This window comes from Drosophila sechellia, chromosome X (genome assembly GCF_004382195.2).
Source record: "Drosophila sechellia strain sech25 chromosome X, ASM438219v1, whole genome shotgun sequence".
NCBI classification, from domain to species: Eukaryota; Metazoa; Arthropoda; class Insecta; order Diptera; family Drosophilidae; genus Drosophila; species Drosophila sechellia.
The window spans coordinates 3,514,443-3,534,440 of NC_045954.1; the positions used below are offsets into that span (position 1 = coordinate 3,514,443).

General features: G+C 41.3%; 1 protein-coding gene across 1 annotated transcript in view; it reads left to right on the forward strand.

The window, feature by feature from the left end:
- The first annotated feature begins 396 nt into the window (after nucleotides 1-396).
- The window catches only part of LOC6612570 (neurogenic protein mastermind), a 60,298-nt gene continuing 40,696 nt past the window's right edge, over nucleotides 397-19,998 (forward strand). The window contains exons 1-2 of the mRNA XM_032725006.1: nucleotides 397-682; nucleotides 1,712-1,977. Coding sequence (XP_032580897.1) covers nucleotides 1,906-1,977 — 72 coding nt within the window. The 5' untranslated portion in view covers nucleotides 397-682; nucleotides 1,712-1,905. The remainder of the gene's footprint in view (nucleotides 683-1,711; nucleotides 1,978-19,998) is intronic.

Genomic DNA, 19,998 nt, shown 5'->3' on the forward strand with positions numbered 1-19,998 from the left:
AAATACCACAGAGGTGCACCAATGTGACCGTTCTGCCATTGATCAATTATACCAAGCACAAACATCACTAAGAATAACACAAAAATACCAATAGGTCCCGTCTCATATTGAGGTGGGTGTGATCGCTAAGGCTGGTGGGTGTACTCGCCAAGCTGGTGGATGTACTCGATAGGCGAGCGAGAGAGTCGTGCACTCGCTGGCGAGCGGTTTAAGTTACCGGTAGCTATGGGTGGTGCACTCGCTAAGTAACAAGTGACCGCCAAACCGCCACTTTAACAGACACAACTGTGCATGTTAAGCGCACTCATCGTTCCGCCAGATGGCTTCTTTGCACACTCGTTTCGGTATTTTTTTTACACCAACTTACAGTATATTTTTAGGCCATTTCTGCGTGTGTGCGTTCGTGTGAATATTGTGAATATTTTTTTTACTGTGAAAATAGACAAAAATCGGCTGTGGAAAACCGAAGTAAACACATTTAGGAATCATGGCGATTGGCCCTTAACCTTAACCCTTAAGTGCCGTGCCGACAGTGCCACGCCACAAACCCAAATCCCAAAGAAACAAAAGCGAAAGAAAAAAAAGAACAACAAAAAGCTATAGTTGCAGCCTCTGAAAGTTTAAGACAATCGCCGATCCGATCGGAAGCGGAAGATATATGCTCGCCACACCAAATGGCATGGTAAACACCTCTCGTTCCTCTAAATGTGATGTCGATGTCGGAAAAGCCGTAGAAATCGTACAATTCCTAAAATCGCAAACTTAACCTCGCAGCGTTGTGTGCAAAAACGGTGGGGTGAGGGGGGGAACAACGAAAAAAAAGGCAACGCAAAGCAAACGAAAAGCGAAGCGTGTGCGAGCGAGAGGCGAGTGAATAGCATTGTTGTTATTGTTGTAGTGACTTTTATTTTATCTCAGCCGGCGATTTAATTTTCTCGCACTCACACACATTCACGCGAATAAAAGTAAATTCAAATAAATACACTCGCAAAAACAAATTGGCACCGGTAACAATTTAGAAAACTTATGCACATGTGTGTGTGTGTGTGTGTGCGCTTAGGAGCAGTAGGAGGCGTGGCATGTGTGTATGCCAATTAGTACGGCTAGTTGTTGGGTCGTTCATTTTGCTCCTTTCCGCTATCAGACTCGCTCTTTGGCCTGCATTTTCTCGGCGAGTGCAAAAGGAAAATAACAAAAAACCTCACTCCAATCGGAGATTCGAGATGCCGATCTCTAAAGCGCAGGCAGGGCAACAACAAAAGCGCCAAGAAGACGGAAAAGGGAAAGATTCGGACTAAAACCTATTGGGATTTCATCTTGGAACATTAACCCTTAGGCAGGCTGAAATGTTGTTTAAATCATATTGAGAGATTTCCCAATAAATGCGTATTTTATTTAAAAGGACGCCAGGTTTTTCAATTATAAAAGTGTAATTGATGAGCGTGTTTTTAATGAAATACCTAAACATGGCCAGGTTTTGGCAAAACCCCTGCTTGTATTCAATTATAGCACACACAGTTATTTCACTGAAACTCAATTGATAATACAATACATATTTGGTAATTTCTTGTTTGCCGCTATGAGCAAAACAAAAACGTTGATAAGATGAAATGCCTTTAGATAGGGGCCTTTATATAAGCCACACAGTGCGTGCTAAAAATATGCATGTGGCAATTAGTGATATTAAATTGTTATTTATTAATTTTTTCAGATGAATTTGTCACTTTATTATTGCCATGGCTCTGACAAATCTTGTCGCACTCGTTGCCGACATTTGCAATCGATCAATATCAAAATATTGAATAACTAAACCAACCACGAGCTAAACAAATTTCAGAAAAACTTTTATATCTGAATCGAAAACAAAAAAACCAAATTCCTATCGGCGCTTATAATCACAAAGTAATGGATCAATTTCAAACTTCACTAAATCCGCGGAAACTCGAGCTTCTGGAGTCTCGAATTACTGGAGTGAGGGTAAGTGCGAATGATATTGTAGAATTTATTTATTTATTTATATGAACGAATACAAAGTATGTTATGTCGTATAAATTGCCTGGGCTATGTAGCTTCTTTTCAATTTGGTTCGCCATTATCGAGGTGGCCCCCTTGATCGGCCCCAAATTGTCGCTGTGTATGACGTCGCATAGATCGCCGCGATTGGCTGTCAATGGGCTGGCCCCTGGGGCCGTCGAAGGGTTAATGGCAAACGGTTATTGCACTTTGGAACTTTTCTTGTTTCTTCGAGATGCACATGCAGATGCAGTTGTTGTTGCAGATGCTTTTCCGAAGTTTTTGCCCCTTAATGTTTTCTTTTTTGCACTTCTTTCTTGGCTTTGTGCCGCTTTGAAGCGCAAGAGGAGGTATGAAAATGTGGAAAAAAGCGAAAATAAATTAGCATCGGCGGATGGGTGAAGAGAGAATAAGAGAAACAGAGAAATTGGGAGTAAAATGGGTAAAATTGTTGGGATAATGCAAAGCGGTGTGTGTGTGAGTTTCTGTGAGTGTTGGATCCTATGATGGGGTTGTGTTGTTTGGTGGGGGAAGATGTGGTATGGTAGCCACCCAACCCTTGTTGTTCACCACCCCACCCCTATATTACACCCACTTCTGAGCTGCTCTTCTATGGCGCACACACCAAAACAAATCGCCCAGGCAGTTTGTATTCAATTCATATTGAAAGCAACTCAATGACCCTAACTCAGGGCGTTTTTTTTTTTTAATTTAGAACCTTATTGTACCTTGGACTACAACTTGGAATCTATTTGTGGATTCGATTTGATTCAATAGCATGGTATCACCCCCTTTTTTTTGTCAGTGTAGGACTTAATCGCAGCACTACCACAGACACACATATGGTCCTCACCTTGTCGCTGCAGCATGTTGTTGTTGTTGACAACATTTCGTCACACACACACAAGCACAGCCAATACATATATGCACGGCACTAGCTGTACATAAAAGCACATAAAGATGGGACCACGGACAAATACATAGGCATATTCGCACCACCCACCTGAGCAACTCTCGAAATGCCCGTACACCACCAACTTTCCCCACCCTCTTTTTTTTTTTTTTTTTTTTGGTCTATTTGGTTTTTTTCGGGCACTGATGCTTTCCTTTTTGCATTCTGCCACGTCTCTGTTCTTTATTTTTAAGTGTATTGGTATGAAAGTGCAAATGAAAGAACAGCTGACAGAAGATTCAGCGGAGAAAGTCCGTTTAAATAGCAAAAGTGGCACTAATATTCAAAAAATTTTTGTTTGAAAATTTAAATAATTGGTTTAATATACGGTATACCTGTAAAATTTGTTACTAGCCATATCTGGTGATAAATGTACAAGCATTGCTATTTCGCTGACTGCGAAATGCTTTTCAAATATCGGCGGCCCATAACGAGATATCGATAACAGCGGGAAAACAGAAAGCGAAAATAACAGCGTGCAATGCACTTCCGCATGTTACTAACATTGCCACTGACGTTTCGCCTGCTGTCTCTCTCTCTCCCTTTTTTTTTGCCATTCTTTTAGCTTTACTCTTCCTCGCGCTCTCTCGCCCTCTCTTTCGCTCTCTCTTTTAATGTGGTCGTAGGTCGGGCGCTGTTCGCTCTGCCAGCGTCGACGTCGCCGTTCCTCCTGTTTATTTTTCTTTCAAGGAAAGTCCAAACGAATATAAAAGATTAGAAAATCAAAATGATATTTACTCAAATTTATTTACTATTATTTTAAATTGTAACGTCATCATAATATAACAATACAAAAATATAAGTAAATCAAAAATTAGAATATGTGTGTGATATTGACGATCTTTAAACATTAATCCACACATTCTATACCACAAAAATATATTGTCTAACAAGCAAATCCTTTCATAAACGTTTAATGATTTACTTTTCTTAAAACTATACAATATTGACTGAAAGTATTATTATTTTAAACACAACTAATAAGTAAAGTTGATCAAAGATTGTATTAAACAATAAGTGACCAAAATCGATTTTTATTTACACACATCCATACGTGTGTTGGAAATTACGTTCATTTTCAAACATAAAAGTTGCGTAGAATAAGAGGTCCAGAAACAAGAGTAAGGATTTTTCCAAGGATATCTAAAAAAAAGGGCAACAAAAACAACAGCTTTTCGGCAGCGAGGTCTCGCTGCCGCAGTCAACGTCAGCAGCGGCTGCGGTAGAGGCAGCGACAGAGGACGTCGAAGCTGCGTTTTTGGCGACGTTCACCGGCAGTTGTAAGCGGTTCGTTCTCGTTGTCGTTTATCGCAGTTGTCCTGTTTGCCTTTTCCGATTTTTCGCCTTCTAAGCAACAACAACAAAAACAGCCAAGAGGGGGAAAACCAGCAGACGAAGAAGACTAAGAAGCAGTCAGAGAAAGCGGAGCAAAGCCCGAGGGACGTCGGTAAAGCAGAAGAAGTTGCAAAAAGAAAATCCGGCAAAAATAAGCCACAAAACGGACTGGCAACTAAAAGCGAAGAGAAGACGGAACAGTGGTTTTACAGCGGCGCACATTTCCACACTTTTCCACGCCTCAATGGAGTTTCTGTTTTAGCCGCTGTTATCGTTATCGTAATCGCATCACCGCTTGTTGTTGTCATCGGCGCGACGAAGAGAGCACGAGAACAAAAGAAGCGAAGGAAGCTAACGGAAAAGAGCGAAAGGCCATTGCAGAAAATGCAATTTCTCTTCTGATTTTTTTGAACAAATTTTTTTTCCGTGCAGTGCTTGATAGTGCAAAAGTCTATTAGAACAAGTATACAACAAGAAACTAGGGAAATTTAAAATATGAAATGAAATCCGTGAAAAACGTGTGCCACAAAAACCAACTTGCTCCAAAAAAGTGGAATTAAAATAAAATAAAATTATGAAATTCAAGTTGAAAGAATAAAGATAATAAAAAATAAAACAATGTGTAAAATAAAATACAAATTGTTAGATCCCCACATAAGTAGTGAATAAAGCAAAGATCACAAGTTCGTGTTAAATAAATACATTAAAATAGGGAATCCAAGAAAAGCTGGAATTTCGAAATCAAAAGCAGAAAGCACCAACAAAAAAAAAAAAAAACAAACAAAACTAGAGAAAGAAATAAAAAGAGGCGGCGAGAAAAGTAAAGAAACAACGAGATGCCTGTGGTAAAACAGCGGAAAATGAGCCGCTTAAAGGTTAGTAAATAAAATCAAAAGAGAATCGTGATTGAAAGGAAAATAAAAATGGTCAATTGAATAAGCATTTTTCATGTAATATTAAAACATATAACATATTTCTTCTTTATACACATAAATATCTGTATGTTGTATGTTGTGGCCTGAAATGGCCATTCTTTATAGAGAAAACTGATCAAAATATTGAAGCCTGAGTGGCACAGCTAGAAACCCTAAATTCTCTTTTCTCTAGCTCTTAATCTTCTCCGGCTACTTCTTATACTGCCACATAATTCTTGACCATTCCGATGAAAAAAAATTAAATACACCACAAAAAAACAAAAAATTCGAAGTAAGGTGAAAAAAATTCGCAAGTTCAATGAACTTGCCATGAAAATTATACGCTGCCAGCTCACGACAACAGAAGAAAAGGCCAAAGAAGAGGGGCGAGCTAGAAAAGGAGGCGGAGAAAGAAGCGAACAAAAAGAAGATGGGGAGAAAAAGGCAAAACTAGTCATGCGTCGCTGCTGCTGCATAGATTTTGCGAGTGCGACCTGACCTAAAATGCAAAAGTACTTTTTTCTTTCGTTGAGCTGTTAAAACGACACGTCTCTCCAAAAATGACTGTTACTTAACAGAAGATAAGAGGTAGAGAAAAAAAAAAGGGTAAAGAAAAGCTGGTAGACCGAGTTCAAGTGCGATTCAAAAAAAAAACCTTAAATGAATGCTAGGAAATTAAGCACTGTTGCAAGATATGAAATTCTAGACGTTTTAGGTTGACCTAAAGATTAAATAGCAGAATCTGGGTCACATTAAAGAATAGATTTAAGAAATTAAATTAAACATCATATACTTCTAACAACAAATGCCAATGTTTGTATATTTTTTAAATTTATTCACTCTTCTCAGATACAAGTGGTTCCAGAATTGTTCCCGAAATTTTAAAAGACATTAAAATAAGCATTTATTTAACCTTTGAATATTTTGAAATCATACCAGCATATATGTTTACAATCCTTTGCTTTTTATCTCTCATCTTAATTGAATATATTCAAAACTAGTGGATCAATTTGATTAAGTAATCAGGTGGAAATGTTTCGTTTAGAGTGAAATTTGCTCTACGGAGCTTTTGAGCGATGGAAAAGTGTGGTGTAATATGTATCCTAGAACTGGGTTGGGGTTTTCGGGAGATTTTAGGCTTTTGATGTCCACAAAAGGCGACGACAACTGCGGCTCACTGGCGCCCCCTAGAGGACAATACCATATATGTATGTTCCTTCTCTCTATACATATGTATATGCACGTACTTTTTTCATTTTATTTTGCTTATTTCTCGCTTTTTCTTGTGCTGTTACAAAGGAGAAAGGAGAGAGGTGTGGGATGGGTGTATTTTATAGAGAGGATTTTGGATCGGTTGGGTTTTCCAAGGGGATTCGCATTCGTCGGTGCCGCCATCTGCCGGTTTTTTTTTTTTTTTATGAGTTGACATCACAACGGATATGGAATTTTTCAATATTTACGGTGGCTGGCACTGCTTTTGTTGTTGCTGTTGTTGTTAATGTATGCAGCTCACACAAACACTGCGAGAAACATTTTTGGTAGGGGCTGGGTGGTGCGCAAAAGCACTTCCCTCGCAATGTCCCTGTTTTTCCTACGCCCCTTGAGAGTCTTCTCTTCGTGCTTATGTAAGAATTTTCAGCATGTTTCGTTTTTATATACTTCGAGTGGGCGTCAGCTGGGCGAGGAGGGAGAAAATGGGGCGGGGCTGCCCACGCATAACACCCTTAGCCTTATTTTTCCCATTTTTTTTTCTTTTTTTTTTTTTTGCCATTTCCAGCAGCCACCCATCTTCATTTTGCTATTGCTTTAGGTTTGTTTTCTTTTTGGTTATATATTTGTAATTTATTTAAATTTTACATCCTCATCATCGTCGGTAAATGCAGCTTGGCCCCGCTGTGCGAAGTTTTGGTGCTGCCAAGAAACGCAGTCTTGGAGCATGAAAAATTGATGCATTTTTAAGGTGCTCAATCAGTATTACGCATACGCCGTGTATGTTGACAGCGAAGCATGTAAAAATACGTTAATGAGGGTGATGTGAAGCAGTGAGTTGTGGGTTATATATAATAATAATCGTATGCGAAATGATTGCATTAGAATATTTACGAAATATCAGGTAAACGTTATGGGTTCACGCGTTATGTTTGCTTAGTAAAGATTATAATCTGCTTTAAACTTTCGTATGCCTTAGGTAATTAACCCTATGATTGTCATGTGCTGTGCAGTTTTATTTGCAGCGAATCAATAGGTTAAGTGCGTGAGCCGAATGGCCGTGTAAAACATGTTCGACTTTTTAATTTGGTTAATTTGCATATTTGGTCGGTTGAAGGGGGGGCGGGAAAGGGCGGTAGGCATTTGCGAACAGATTAGAAGCTGCCTGCAATAATTTGAGCTAAATATGTATATATGTATGTAACATGGAGTAAGGCTGAAGGCTGGCAACAACCCGGTTGGCAGCGCTGTTGAGCAGCAACATGATTGTCGGAAATGGAAGTTATCGACAATCAGTCATCGAAGGAACGATCGCAAGGCAGCAGTGGAGTTGGGTGGAAGTCAGCGTAGCAGTCAGTCGAGTTCTCAGCAGCAGTCGTTCGGTCACAAACTAAGAATACTTTATATAATTACCGCATTTAGAATTAAACTAATAATTAAATTAATAATAATAAACAATCTTACATGGGGGCTCGTCCAGTCCTAAATCGGTTATATGAAGGTGCAGTTGTTTAAAGAAAAAAGACATTGTTGTGTGCGTGGATATAGTCTTTAAAAGTTGTAAAGTTGTGGCTATATCTATTGCATTTAAAGTTGGAAAAATCAGTTGTACAGATTTTGTTTGAACACAAGTCGGTAAAAGTCGGGAAAGCTGCTAGAGAGAACTGATAAAGTTGAAATTGTCGTGTGCGTGGATTTAGTCTTTAAAGTTGTAAAGTTATGGCTACGTCTACTGCATTGAAAGTTGAAAAAATCGGTTGAACTCATACAGACTCAAGTCGTTTTGCTGTTGTGGAATTTAAAACAATTAAATTGCAAAGGTGGTGAAATTCGTTTCTAACGAAAATCAAAATTTGTCTTTTAACCGGTGGCGCCGTCTGCAAAATCGACTACCGTCGCGCCGTTAGAACATTGTCGTTGTTTGCTGGTGTTAGTGCCTTGTCGCGGAATGTTCACACGTACACCACCTACAAATAAAAAACTTAACACCGACCAAATACAAGCAATTCTAGAGAACGAAAGCGAGGACGAAAGCAGAAAAGAAAAAATGAACGAAGAAGATCAAAAGTTGGCGCCTGTAGGAGAAGCAGAGGCAAAGAAGCAGAATAAAGACGCTAGTGCTAAAGTCGAAGAGAAATTTGAACAAATGATGAATACTCTAACCCAGAGCATGTTGGCAAAATCTAAACAAGAGGGGCAAGTAATTATCGCTGCAGAAAAATTTGAAAAAGTTGTAAGTGACTGTGATGGCAAATCAATTCCTATTAAAAAATGGTTTGAAATTTTTGAGAAAAATGCCGAGGCATATGAACTTTCGGAGAAACAAAAATATGTTCAAGCCAGAAGTAAGATGATTGGATCAGCAGAACTTTTCTTAGAATCTGAATGTGTCAGTGGATACACTGAACTCAAAGAGTTACTAATTGAAGAATTTTCAGGCAGCTATAATAGCGCCGTTATTCACAAAAAGTTGCAAGACAGGAAGAAGAAGAGGGAGGAGACTCTACACGACTATTTGTTACAAATGAAGAAAATAGCAGCCTTAGGTGAAGTTGAAACAGTTGCTTTGATAACTCATATCGTAAACGGCCTCGACATTAAAAAGGAGTATAAGGGTGCTATGCTCCGTTGTAAAACTCTTAAGGAATTAAAGCAAGAATTCGAAATCTACGAGAGTCTGAATATTGTTGACAAGCCGAATATTCAACCAAAACCAAAGCAAATTACACAAGGTGTAAAAGCAGATCACTGCTTCAACTGTGGTTCGAGGGAACACAAACGAAAGGATTGTACACTTCCTACCAAATGTTTCAGCTGTAATCAAGAGGGCCATATCTCAAGCAAGTGTCCGGAAAAAGTAAACAGCATGCGCATTCACGTTGATAGTGCACGAACAAAGCCAGTAATCATAAATGGGATTATCATCAACTGTCTGGTGGACACAGGATCAGATGTGACCATAATTAAAGAAGCTATATTCAAGAAGATGAAAGATGTTGATTTAAACCGCACTGCAACAGTATTGCGAGGTTTGGGAAATGCCTCAACACAGCCGATTGGATGCTTCAGAGCATTAATCAAGACCGACCAGGTGGAAGCAAGCCACAACGTTTTAGTCGTCCACGATTCTAAATTCAGTTGCGATGGAATAGTGGGACACGATTTTATCAGCAAGTTTCGTCTTATCTGTAGTGCAGAAGGCTATACTTTTCTTGACCTGGAAGCAGATAAAAAACAAGCGGTTGAGTATTCCCAAATGTTTAATATTTGTGAAGAATCTTCTTTTACAGTTGCACCACAATACCGAGAAGACGTTGAACGCATGATAGAGAGAACATACGAAACACCACCCAAGCAGATAAAGCAATGTCCAGTCGAACTCAAAATTATTCCTGATGGCGTGATTAAACCCTTTCGCCATGGACACACCCGACTATCTGAAGAAGAAGCTATAGCTGTAAAGAAGCAGGTAGAGGAATGGGTCGAGCAGTCAATCGTCCGTAAATCTACATCAAATGTTGCCAGTCGCATAGTCGTTGTCAAGAAAAAGGATGGTACCCTACGCGTTTGCGTGGACTATAGAAAATTGAACACCATGGTTCTGATGGATTGTTTTCCGGTACCCATAATGGAGGAGGTGCTTGAAAAACTGCAGAGTGCCAAATGGTTTACAACCATGGACTTACAGAACGGATTTTTTCATGTGGCCGTAGAAGAAGCCAGCAAGCCGTACACAGCATTTGTTACCCGAGAAGGCTTATTCGAGTTTAACAAAGCGCCCTTTGGTTTTAAGAATTCCCCAGCAGCGTTTATACGGTTCGTTCAATTTATTTTTCAAGAACTAATTAATTCCAATATAATGCAGCTATATATGGATGACATAATTGTATATGCCGCTACCCCAGAAGAATGCATGGAAAAGACGGAAATGGTACTTAAGAGAGCTGCAGAATTTGGTCTAAAAATAAAATGGAAGAAGTGCAACTTTATGCAGAGGCGAATTCATTTCCTGGGACATATTATCGAAGGTGGACAAATATGCCCTGGAAAAGAGAAAACATCAGCAGTGAATTCCTTTGGAACACCTCAGAATGTAAAAGCCGTTCAAGGATTTCTGGGTCTCACAGGATTCTTCAGAAAATTCATACCTGGATACGCCCAAATTGCGAGACCACTGACGGACCTATTAAAAAAAGATGCCATTTTCAACATTGGACCAGTAGAGCAGCAGTCGGTGAATAAGCTGAAAGAGATTCTGGTAAACGAACCAGTATTGAGGATCTACTCACGAGAAGCAGAAACCGAACTTCATACAGATGCCTCTAAGGACGGGTTAGGAGCCGTTTTATTGCAGAAGTTCGAAGGCAGTTTTCACCCAGTCTGCTTTTGGAGCAGAAAAACTACAAAAGCCGAATCAAATCGTCATAGTTACTACCTTGAAGTAAAAGCCGCATACTTAGCTCTGAAAAAGTTCAGACACTATTTATTGGGAGTCCCTTTCAAGCTCGTCACGGACTGTGTCGCATTTAAACAGACAACAAAAAAAGCAGATGTCCCAAGAGAAGTTGGCCCATGGATTCTCTATATGCAGGATTTTAATTTTCAACCCGAACATCGTGCAGGAGAAAGAATGAGACACGTTGATTTTTTAAGCCGCCATCCCCAAGCATGCATGATGATAACATCCGAGTTGACAGCACGTATTAAAAAGTCGCAGCAGAACGATGATTCAATTAGAGCAATCCTGGAAATTCTAAAAGATCGTCTATTCCAACCCTACAAGCTAAAAGGTGGCCTGTTGTATAGTATGGTCAATGGCAATGAACTACTGGTTGTCCCTGCACTAATGGAGAGGGAGGTGATTCAAAGCGCACATGAAGTGGGCCATTCGTCGTTGCAAAAGACGATGCATAGCATACAGCAGCAATTTTTTATTCCTCATTTGGAATACAAGGTAAAAAAGCTAATTTCTAACTGTATAAAATGTATCATCCACAGCAAAAAGTTGGGAAAGCAGGAGGGATATCTAAATTGCATAGATAAAGGAGACGCACCGTTGCACACACTACACATCGATCATTTGGGGCCAATGGATTCATCGGCCAAACAGTATAAATACATTCTGGCAACAGTCGATGCGTTTTCAAAGTTTGTCTGGTTATTCCCAACCAAATCAACCGGACAGGAAGAAGTGGTCAAGAGGCTGACCGACTGGTCAAACATTTTTGGTTTCCCTAAGCGAATTGTTAGCGACAAAGGAACGGCCTTTACGAGTGGTGCGTTCGAACAATTTATGAGCAGCCATAACGTGGAACACGTCTGCACAACTACTGGAGTGGCCAGAGGCAACGGCCAGATAGAACGAGTAAATCGTTTAATTTTGGCAATAATATCAAAGCTGTCTTCAGACGAACCGTCGAAGTGGTACAAATATGTGCCTGAGGTACAAAAGGCGATCAACTGTCACGTGCATTCATCACTGAAGCTGTCACCATTTGAGGTCATGTTTGGCACCAAGATGTACACCCGAGTTGAGGATCGGTTACTGGAACTGCTCCAAGAAGAAGTGGTCTGTCAATTCAACGAGGACCGCTATGAGATGAGACAGCTGGTAAAACGCAACATCGAGCAGGCGCAGAAGGACTACAAGCGCAATTACGACAAAAAGCGCCGAGCTGAATACAAATACAAAGCAGGTGATCTGGTTGCAATTAAAAGGACCCAATTTGTAGCTGGCCGCAAGATGGCAAGCGGGTATTTAGGTCCATACGAAGTCACAGGAGTCAAAGACAATGGCAGATATGACGTTAAAAAAGCAGCAAACGTCGAAGGACCCAATGTCACATCCACCAGCTGTGACAACATGAAGTTGTGGAAGTACATAGCCGAAAATGCAGACCTATTGTCATCCGGGTCGGATGATGATGATCAGGAGGGCCGAATGTAACATGGAGTAAGGCTGAAGGCTGGCAACAACCCGGTTGGCAGCGCTGTTGAGCAGCAACATGATTGTCGGAAATGGAAGTTATCGACAATCAGTCATCGAAGGAACGATCGCAAGGCAGCAGTGGAGTTGGGTGGAAGTCAGCGTAGCAGTCAGTCGAGTTCTCAGCAGCAGTCGTTCGGTCACAAACTAAGAATACTTTATATAATTACCGCATTTAGAATTAAACTAATAATTAAATTAATAATAATAAACAATCTTACATGTATATACATAAATATGTATATGTTCTATGTACATAAATGAGGGGGAGGCGCTGACATATAGACCAGGAACTAATATAATATGAGTTAAGTATATGCTGCTCAACGCACACACACACACACACTTGCCATAATTCAAGCGTGTGTGTGCATGTAAGTGTGGCTTTTGTATAATGAGAATCGTTGGCCATCGCATTATACATATTTATATAATTGCATTTTGTTTGCTTATAAAGGAGGTACCCACACCCACAGAGATGTGTGTGTGCACACACACAGACACACTCGCTCGTTCGCTCAAAAGCACACATTTATAATGAGGCGAGGGCGGTTTTAAAACTTCTGCTTTTATAACATATTTCAATTTTTACAAGCAGCCTACGGCATTCAATCTGAAATGTGCACCACTAGTCCTAAATACATAATATACACTTTCTGCCCGTTGTCAAGTAGTCTGAAACATTTATAAACTTCCCTCGACGCCTGTCGCCCGTTCTGTATGTACAACTCTGTGGTCTCCTCAGTGTTTGTCCAACATTTGCCAGTCATAAAACCCCCAAACGACAGAGATGCATCCAACATATATAAGCCATATTCACAGCACGGAGATTACGATTTTCGCATGGATTTGGCAATTGAAAATTAGCGGATTAGGGCTGATGCCTCAGCGAGGCTTCACTGTGATGCTATGCGGGGGGCTTCAAGGGGGCTTTGTTGCGGTTTTTGGGGGGGGGGTAATTATTGCTAAATGGTTATCATTGTTATGCTTAAATATTACTGGAGCAGTACGCATGTACACGATGATGTGCTCTTCCACTGTAGAATTCACGACAATTTGTTGGTTTTGAGATCGGTCTGAAGTCCATTCTTCCCATGCAGCTTAAGAACTCACCCAATATTAATCGTCCTTCGAATTAACACTGCGTGCTTTAGCTAGTATTATTGGCTAACTTAGGAAAGTCCTACTGTATACTTTCATGTCAACACTTTGGCCTCTGTACCAACTCACGTGCTCATCTCCGTGTGTCCTGCTTCTGCTCCTGCCCCTTTTGTGGGTGGGCGGCTCTGTGGCTGGGTGGCTTAGTGTAGTGCCTCGGTGGCTCGGCGACTGCATCGCAACGCAGCTCGACGCATTTCAGCCGGATGCCTCCAGTGGCAACCAGTTAGTTTTGAGAGCACGGAGAACTTAGAATGGGATGGAATGGAATGGGATGGAATGGAATGGGTGGGATGGATAGATGGCTGGATATTGTGGGCGGCACTAATAGGTGCGGGGTCCGAAACCATCGAAACATTGCCCAGGCAGAGGTTATACAGGCTACAGGCTACAGGCTATTCCATTTCCCCGGCACTTTGCACATAGTTATAAGCCCCGCATCCGCCCGATCTCGGCCCCCCCTGTGGCGCGGCTACAGATGCAGATATACAGATACAGATACAGACTGCTCTCGGCTCCAGATGCGGATGCGGATGCAGATGCAGATATACGTACATACACATACATATGTATCTGGTGTTGGCGGTGGCGATGGCGATGGCGATGGCGGCGGCATTCGTTTCTGGTACATAGAGCACATCTATGCCTCCACTGTGTGTATCCGCCATGTATCGGCAGCTCAGCTCCTTGTTAGTTTCCCTCAATCGCATTTCCTTCTTTCACTTTTCCGCGACAAGCTTTCCCCGATTTAGCAGCCTCCTTTTTGGAGCATACTTATTCGGTTGGTTTCTTGAAGAACGGCATTTGGCGCGGAATGAAATAATTACTTTTAGGAAACTTAAAACTAGGAATAGATGTATTTTAGACGCAGGACACATCCTACACCTTTAAAGACGCACTCCTTTGTAACATTTTTCAACGCTCACCGTTCCTTTTATGATTCTATTTAGGAAATGAATACAAACATAAAGTATTCATATGATATTCTGGGGTTCATGAGAAAATTTTACATTTTACAATTTATTTTCAATCTCTTGTTAAAAATTTGCAAAAAAAACTTAAGTTTTTGTGAGTGTGTTGCAAATGTTGGGTTACAATAGAAGTTTTTGGGCAAAATATATGTTTATATACCATCTGCTTTTGATGTTTTTAAACTTTTACTGCTCCCCCTCACTACTTTTCTTTTGTGTTTCCCTCTTTTATTTGGTTTGTGTGCAAAGCGAATTAAAAATTCAATTTTGTTGTGAAACTTTTGCACTTTGCAATGTCTCCTTACCTTCAATGAACAACGAAGGACCCGCCCGTCTTATCCCTTTGCCCTTTGCCTTCTTTTTCCCCTTTTTGCAAAATAATCTGATGTTGCGTGCATTTGTGCAATATGTTAAATAATTGAGAGTGAGTATGGCAACTCATAACCCTTGCACATTTTCCTGGTTTCAAAAACCTTTTTCCATTTTCTCCACATCTTACTCCCCTGTCTCCACCTTTATTCATCCCTTTGCTTTACGCTTTCTTCGTGTCCCTTTGCTGTCGGTATTTTTCCTATATATGTGTGTATGTGCGAGTGTGGTGCACCAGCCAGGCAATATTTTGTCTTGCAAAAAGTTCACTAGTTTCTTTTTGGTGGTGAGTGGCAACCCTGGTTGCACTCCCTGTTTAATTTGGAAGATTTCCACACGGCAGTTCCAATTCATGAACTGAAAACGGAACGTAAATATGGTTTTTAGCTTTTGGTTAAAAATGGCCATCTCTCTGATAAAAATCACTTATTTTCATCAACAATTATTAATATTATTTAAGCGAAATATTTACAAGCATAAAAAGTTGGATTACCCAGCGATTAGAACGAGTCTAAAAGCAAATAGAAATTTCATCAACAAACTTAGAAACAGCAGCAGTGACCACACGAGGAACAACAACAACTTCAAAGAGAACAACAACAGGATAAAATAGCAGCAGCAGAACAACAACAACACCTCTAATTGCGTTGCAATTCTCGGCATTTGCAATGGGCTGATGTTGCTGCTGTTGCTGATGTTGCTGCTGTTGCTGCGGCTGAGACGACGACAACATCGCTGGTTGCTGGTTGCTGGTTGCCGGTTGCTCGTCGCTAGTTGTTGTTGCCTAGGTTCACATTCTCATTACAGTTCATTCACCCAAAAGATACGGCTTTATGTATCTATTAGTTATGTATGTGCCTCACAGCCTTCAGTTCAGTTCAGTTAAGTTTCGTTGTTGCTGCTGTCGATGGGGCAAGCTGCAGCAGCAAACAGCAACAGCAATAGCAATAGCAACAGTGACCATATCAGCAGCCTCCGCCTGCAGTTTCAGCCAAGTTTTGATTTGTGTTATGTTGTAGATACACACGGACAAGCACACATATGCGCGAGCCGTAGGCAGCAGCCGCAAATGCAGATACAGATACATTCCTCTTGACCATCTGTCGTCGTCGTCGTCATCTGTCTCACCTCTGCCCCTCAGCCAGCAATGCCTCCACCCTCTCCCAGTTTCGCATTGTTGTTCATCTCGCAAGACAAAAAAAAATCGCAATCTTGGGGTTCAACTCTTGGATACTTTTCGAATCATTTGAAATGCCTCGACTTTTTAAATAGTCTCTGGAGAGAGATATCTTCAATGAAATATGTTATAAACAGTTTATATTTATAATGTAATATTGAAAATAAATTTATATGTTTCTTTTATTTTGCAGGTGAGTTTTGGAATTCCACTTTTAAAATTGTAAGCTGTTAACAAGCACTTTAACACATATTTGAATGTAAGTGATCATCTTTAGTTATTGGAGAAAAAGCAATGAAAATTAAAATGATGATGACGTCCAATATTTGAATAAACTGGGATACGGGTAACAGCTAATCTCTGTCCTCCATTTTACCTACTTTATCACGTTTTTCGCCATACTTGTCCTGCTCATATCATAAATACACACATATCTGTATTCGCCAAAAAAAAAAAAAAAAAAAAAATGGAATTTTATTGTTGTTTTTGTCGTTCCATTTGGGTTCCTTTTTGCCTTTTGTTATATTTTGGTGAAAATAGAAGAGGAACTGATGGCAAGAGAGCTCTGTTTTCACCGCCCTCTGTATTTTTCCACCTTCTCACTTTCCGTGGCGGGCTTAGTTTTCCAATGTGCAACATGCAGCATCTGTGGCAGAAAGAGACGGGGCGCAATAGAGAGAAAGAGAGACGGAGAGAGAGAGAGGAAGCTAGAGCGATGGAGGTGGAAAGTGGAGACTGCCATTTCCAGTGTGTATTTAGCAAAATGTTTTGTTGCTGTTGTAGTTTAGTTTTCCCACTTCCAGGAAGCAGTCAACTGCTGCAACTGCAGCAGCAACAACAGCGATAGCAACTAGCAACCTGCAACACCAATAGTCTGCAACCCGCAACAACAAAAGGGGGCTCCCTCCCAATTCAACACAGAGCTTTTCAAACAGCCTCAGAGCCTCGGTTTTGTGTCTATTACATACAGAGGAAAAGCCATACCCTTCCCACACCCCCGACCCCTCGATAAACCTTCTCGCACTGAATTTTCCCACTCGCCACCCCAACCGAAAACCCCCCTTTGGAATTTTCCAAAGACCCCGTCCTCCCTTTTTGTTAGCCAAATGCAACCAAACAACTATGATGACGAGCTGACGGTTGCAATGCCTCGCCCTAGAAAGTACCCCCCACCCACCCCCCCCCCCCCCTCCCCTCCACACTCCTTCTTGGAACCCACCCCACCCACTTCTCACCTCCCAGGGGCACTTTGATTTGTGGACCCCCTTTGAGCCCACCCGTCCCTGGGAGCTTAGTTTAGTTTTTGGGTATACATACATAAATCAAAACCTCCTTGCAGTCTAACGGCGATTTTTAAATATTTCGTTTACACTTAAGAAAAGGGAAATTTAAGTGACTTTAAACGGCATTTAAGTGATGAATGGTTCTTAGGTGCTTAATGCAAAATGTCTGTTTTGCGAACCACCTGCAATGCCTCTTTAATTGCAAGTGATTCCGCTCAAACACTGTGGCAATTTAACTGTCTTACCGACTGCATTGCCTTTCAATCAAACATCATCAGCCATAACCATCATGGCCAGTGATCCACTCCACCTTAGGCTCAATCTTAACCCTTTCAAGCTGGTCTTGCCATGGGTGAACATTGGGAATTACTCACGTAACTTAGCCGAGGGGGAATCACATAATAACTCGATTCCCAGTCAACACACGTTGATGGTTGGGTAACTCCTCCGAATTCCTCCTGGTCAAAATCTTTTGTTCTAGACCCCGATGTGCGAGGGAGATGGCCACGGAGAGGAGGGAGACAGAGTGAAAGAACATAAAGTTGGCAGCACTCACACACATCGAGAGTTTGGCTAATAAGTGAAGTATCCATAATCGCTAATGGGAAGAGGGGGCGTGATAGTTACCTATCTGCCAAAGTCTTCAAGACACGATCAAATAATATATATGATTTAAAATAAATTCTAGATCTGAAAAGCTTAATTAGTGCTCAATTGATAAGTGACCCACATTAAATATTTATAAATTATCGATAGTATCGATGATTTGGTCGGAATGGTTATCGATGATAACTGAATACTTTTTCATCGTCTGCCATAAAATTGGGGGCCACTGTGCTAGCCAAACTATTGAAATGTTGGAGCACTCTGGCTATTTGTATCTTTGTATCGGTGAGCCTGTGCTATAACTGTGTGAATATGTCCTGGCCGAAGGTGTTTGTGTGTGTGTGTGAGTGTGCGGGATGCGTGAGTTGCATGAGTGCAGGATGCGCGCGCTGCACACACGCGCACCAGTGCACTTGGACATGAGGAGCTCAAGGAACAAACGACGACGATGGTCCTCAATCAGGAATTTCTGGGCGAGAAATGTGTGTGTGTGTGTGTGTGTGTGTGTGTGTGTGTGTGTGTGTGTGTGGGGGGGGGGGGGGGGTTATTGCGAATGCCCGGGTGGCGAATCGTTGGAGGATTGGTGGAAAATCGTGGAAAATTGTCGGCAGCCGCCAACCCATTAACACGATGGCTACGATGTCGGCAATGACGCTATGACGAGCGCAACTCCACTTCGGTTGGCTGGTTTTGTTTGTCGTCGCTTTTTGGGTTTTGCCTTTGTGTTAATATCATGGCATGGCAACACTGGAACTGGACATGGCCCCCATCTGTGTATCATCTATGTATGTATGGTATGTGCATAGTAAAGTATACAGGCATTTACATATGTACCAGGTCCTAGCAAGTGTCAAGTGCAGTATAATGATAAACATACGCTGGCATAATCGTCTTTGACCACTTGGATAGATGAAAACAAACTCATTTATGAGGTTACATACCATATAAAGTATAAGCTGGTCACAGTCTTTTAAACGTTGCTGGAAATAAGCAATTTTAAACGAAAAAGAATTCTAGGTTTGCTATTCAATTGGAAGTGTATCCCGACAATTCACTTTTTGGATAGGTGCTTCCCAAATGTCTTAGTCTTGAATCGTCCCTTTCAGGATTTTTTCGTTCCAATTTGCATACGGCGTCCAGGTCAGTTGTATGGCATTTGAGAAGGTTGTCAAATTGCTGGCATCTTTTGGCTGATTTTCAAGACATTCGGAAAATGTTATGTTTACTTTGGAGACATTTCCCTGAATTTTCGCTTACGTCGACTAGCCCACAATTCAACCAAAATTGTACTTCAGTTTTTTTTCACGCACTTTGCCTTTTGCTCTCCGCATATTTGCTTGCCTTTATGCCCTTTGTTTGCTCACACACTCTTCCTATCCTTAACTTCCCTGGTTTCCTCCCGTTCGTCCTTCTATGTTCTTTAGATTTTTCTCCACCCACTTTGCTGACTACTTTCGCCCCCAGTTTTTCCGAGCATTTTCTCTCTGTGGCAGCGTCCTTTGCCTTTTGTCAGCTGTTGCAGGCATCAGCTTCCTCTTTTCGCCGCCATCCAGCCCGTTTTTCACAGGAGGAAAAGCTTTCCAATATTTTCGAGGACCCATTTTTTCGGATTCGCGGTTGCGTTTTTTAAAATGTTTTTGTTTGCGGCAAAAGGTACCTACATATATTTTTTTACCCCTTCCCCTGCATCTTTCAACACCCTAGAAAGGCCCCATTTATAGCCCGCTTTTCTCTGCACTTCTTGTTGCATCGGGTGTACGGGGGCTAGCGGGGAATGTGGGGTGGTTATTGCACTTCGGTTTTGCGTTCGTTACCGTTGTCACGAGCCAAAAATTGTGCGCTGATTCTATTTTGTGTGTGTCCATAACTCAGCAACTACCCAGTCAGGCTGCTTTGTCCCTCTCTTTCGCGCCACAAGCACTCGGATAGCCCCCTCTCGGTCTCACGGCCACTATCGCCATCTCTTTCGTCGAGGGGCACATCGAGGAAGAAGAAGTAGAGGAAGAGGCGTCTCTGGAGAGAGAG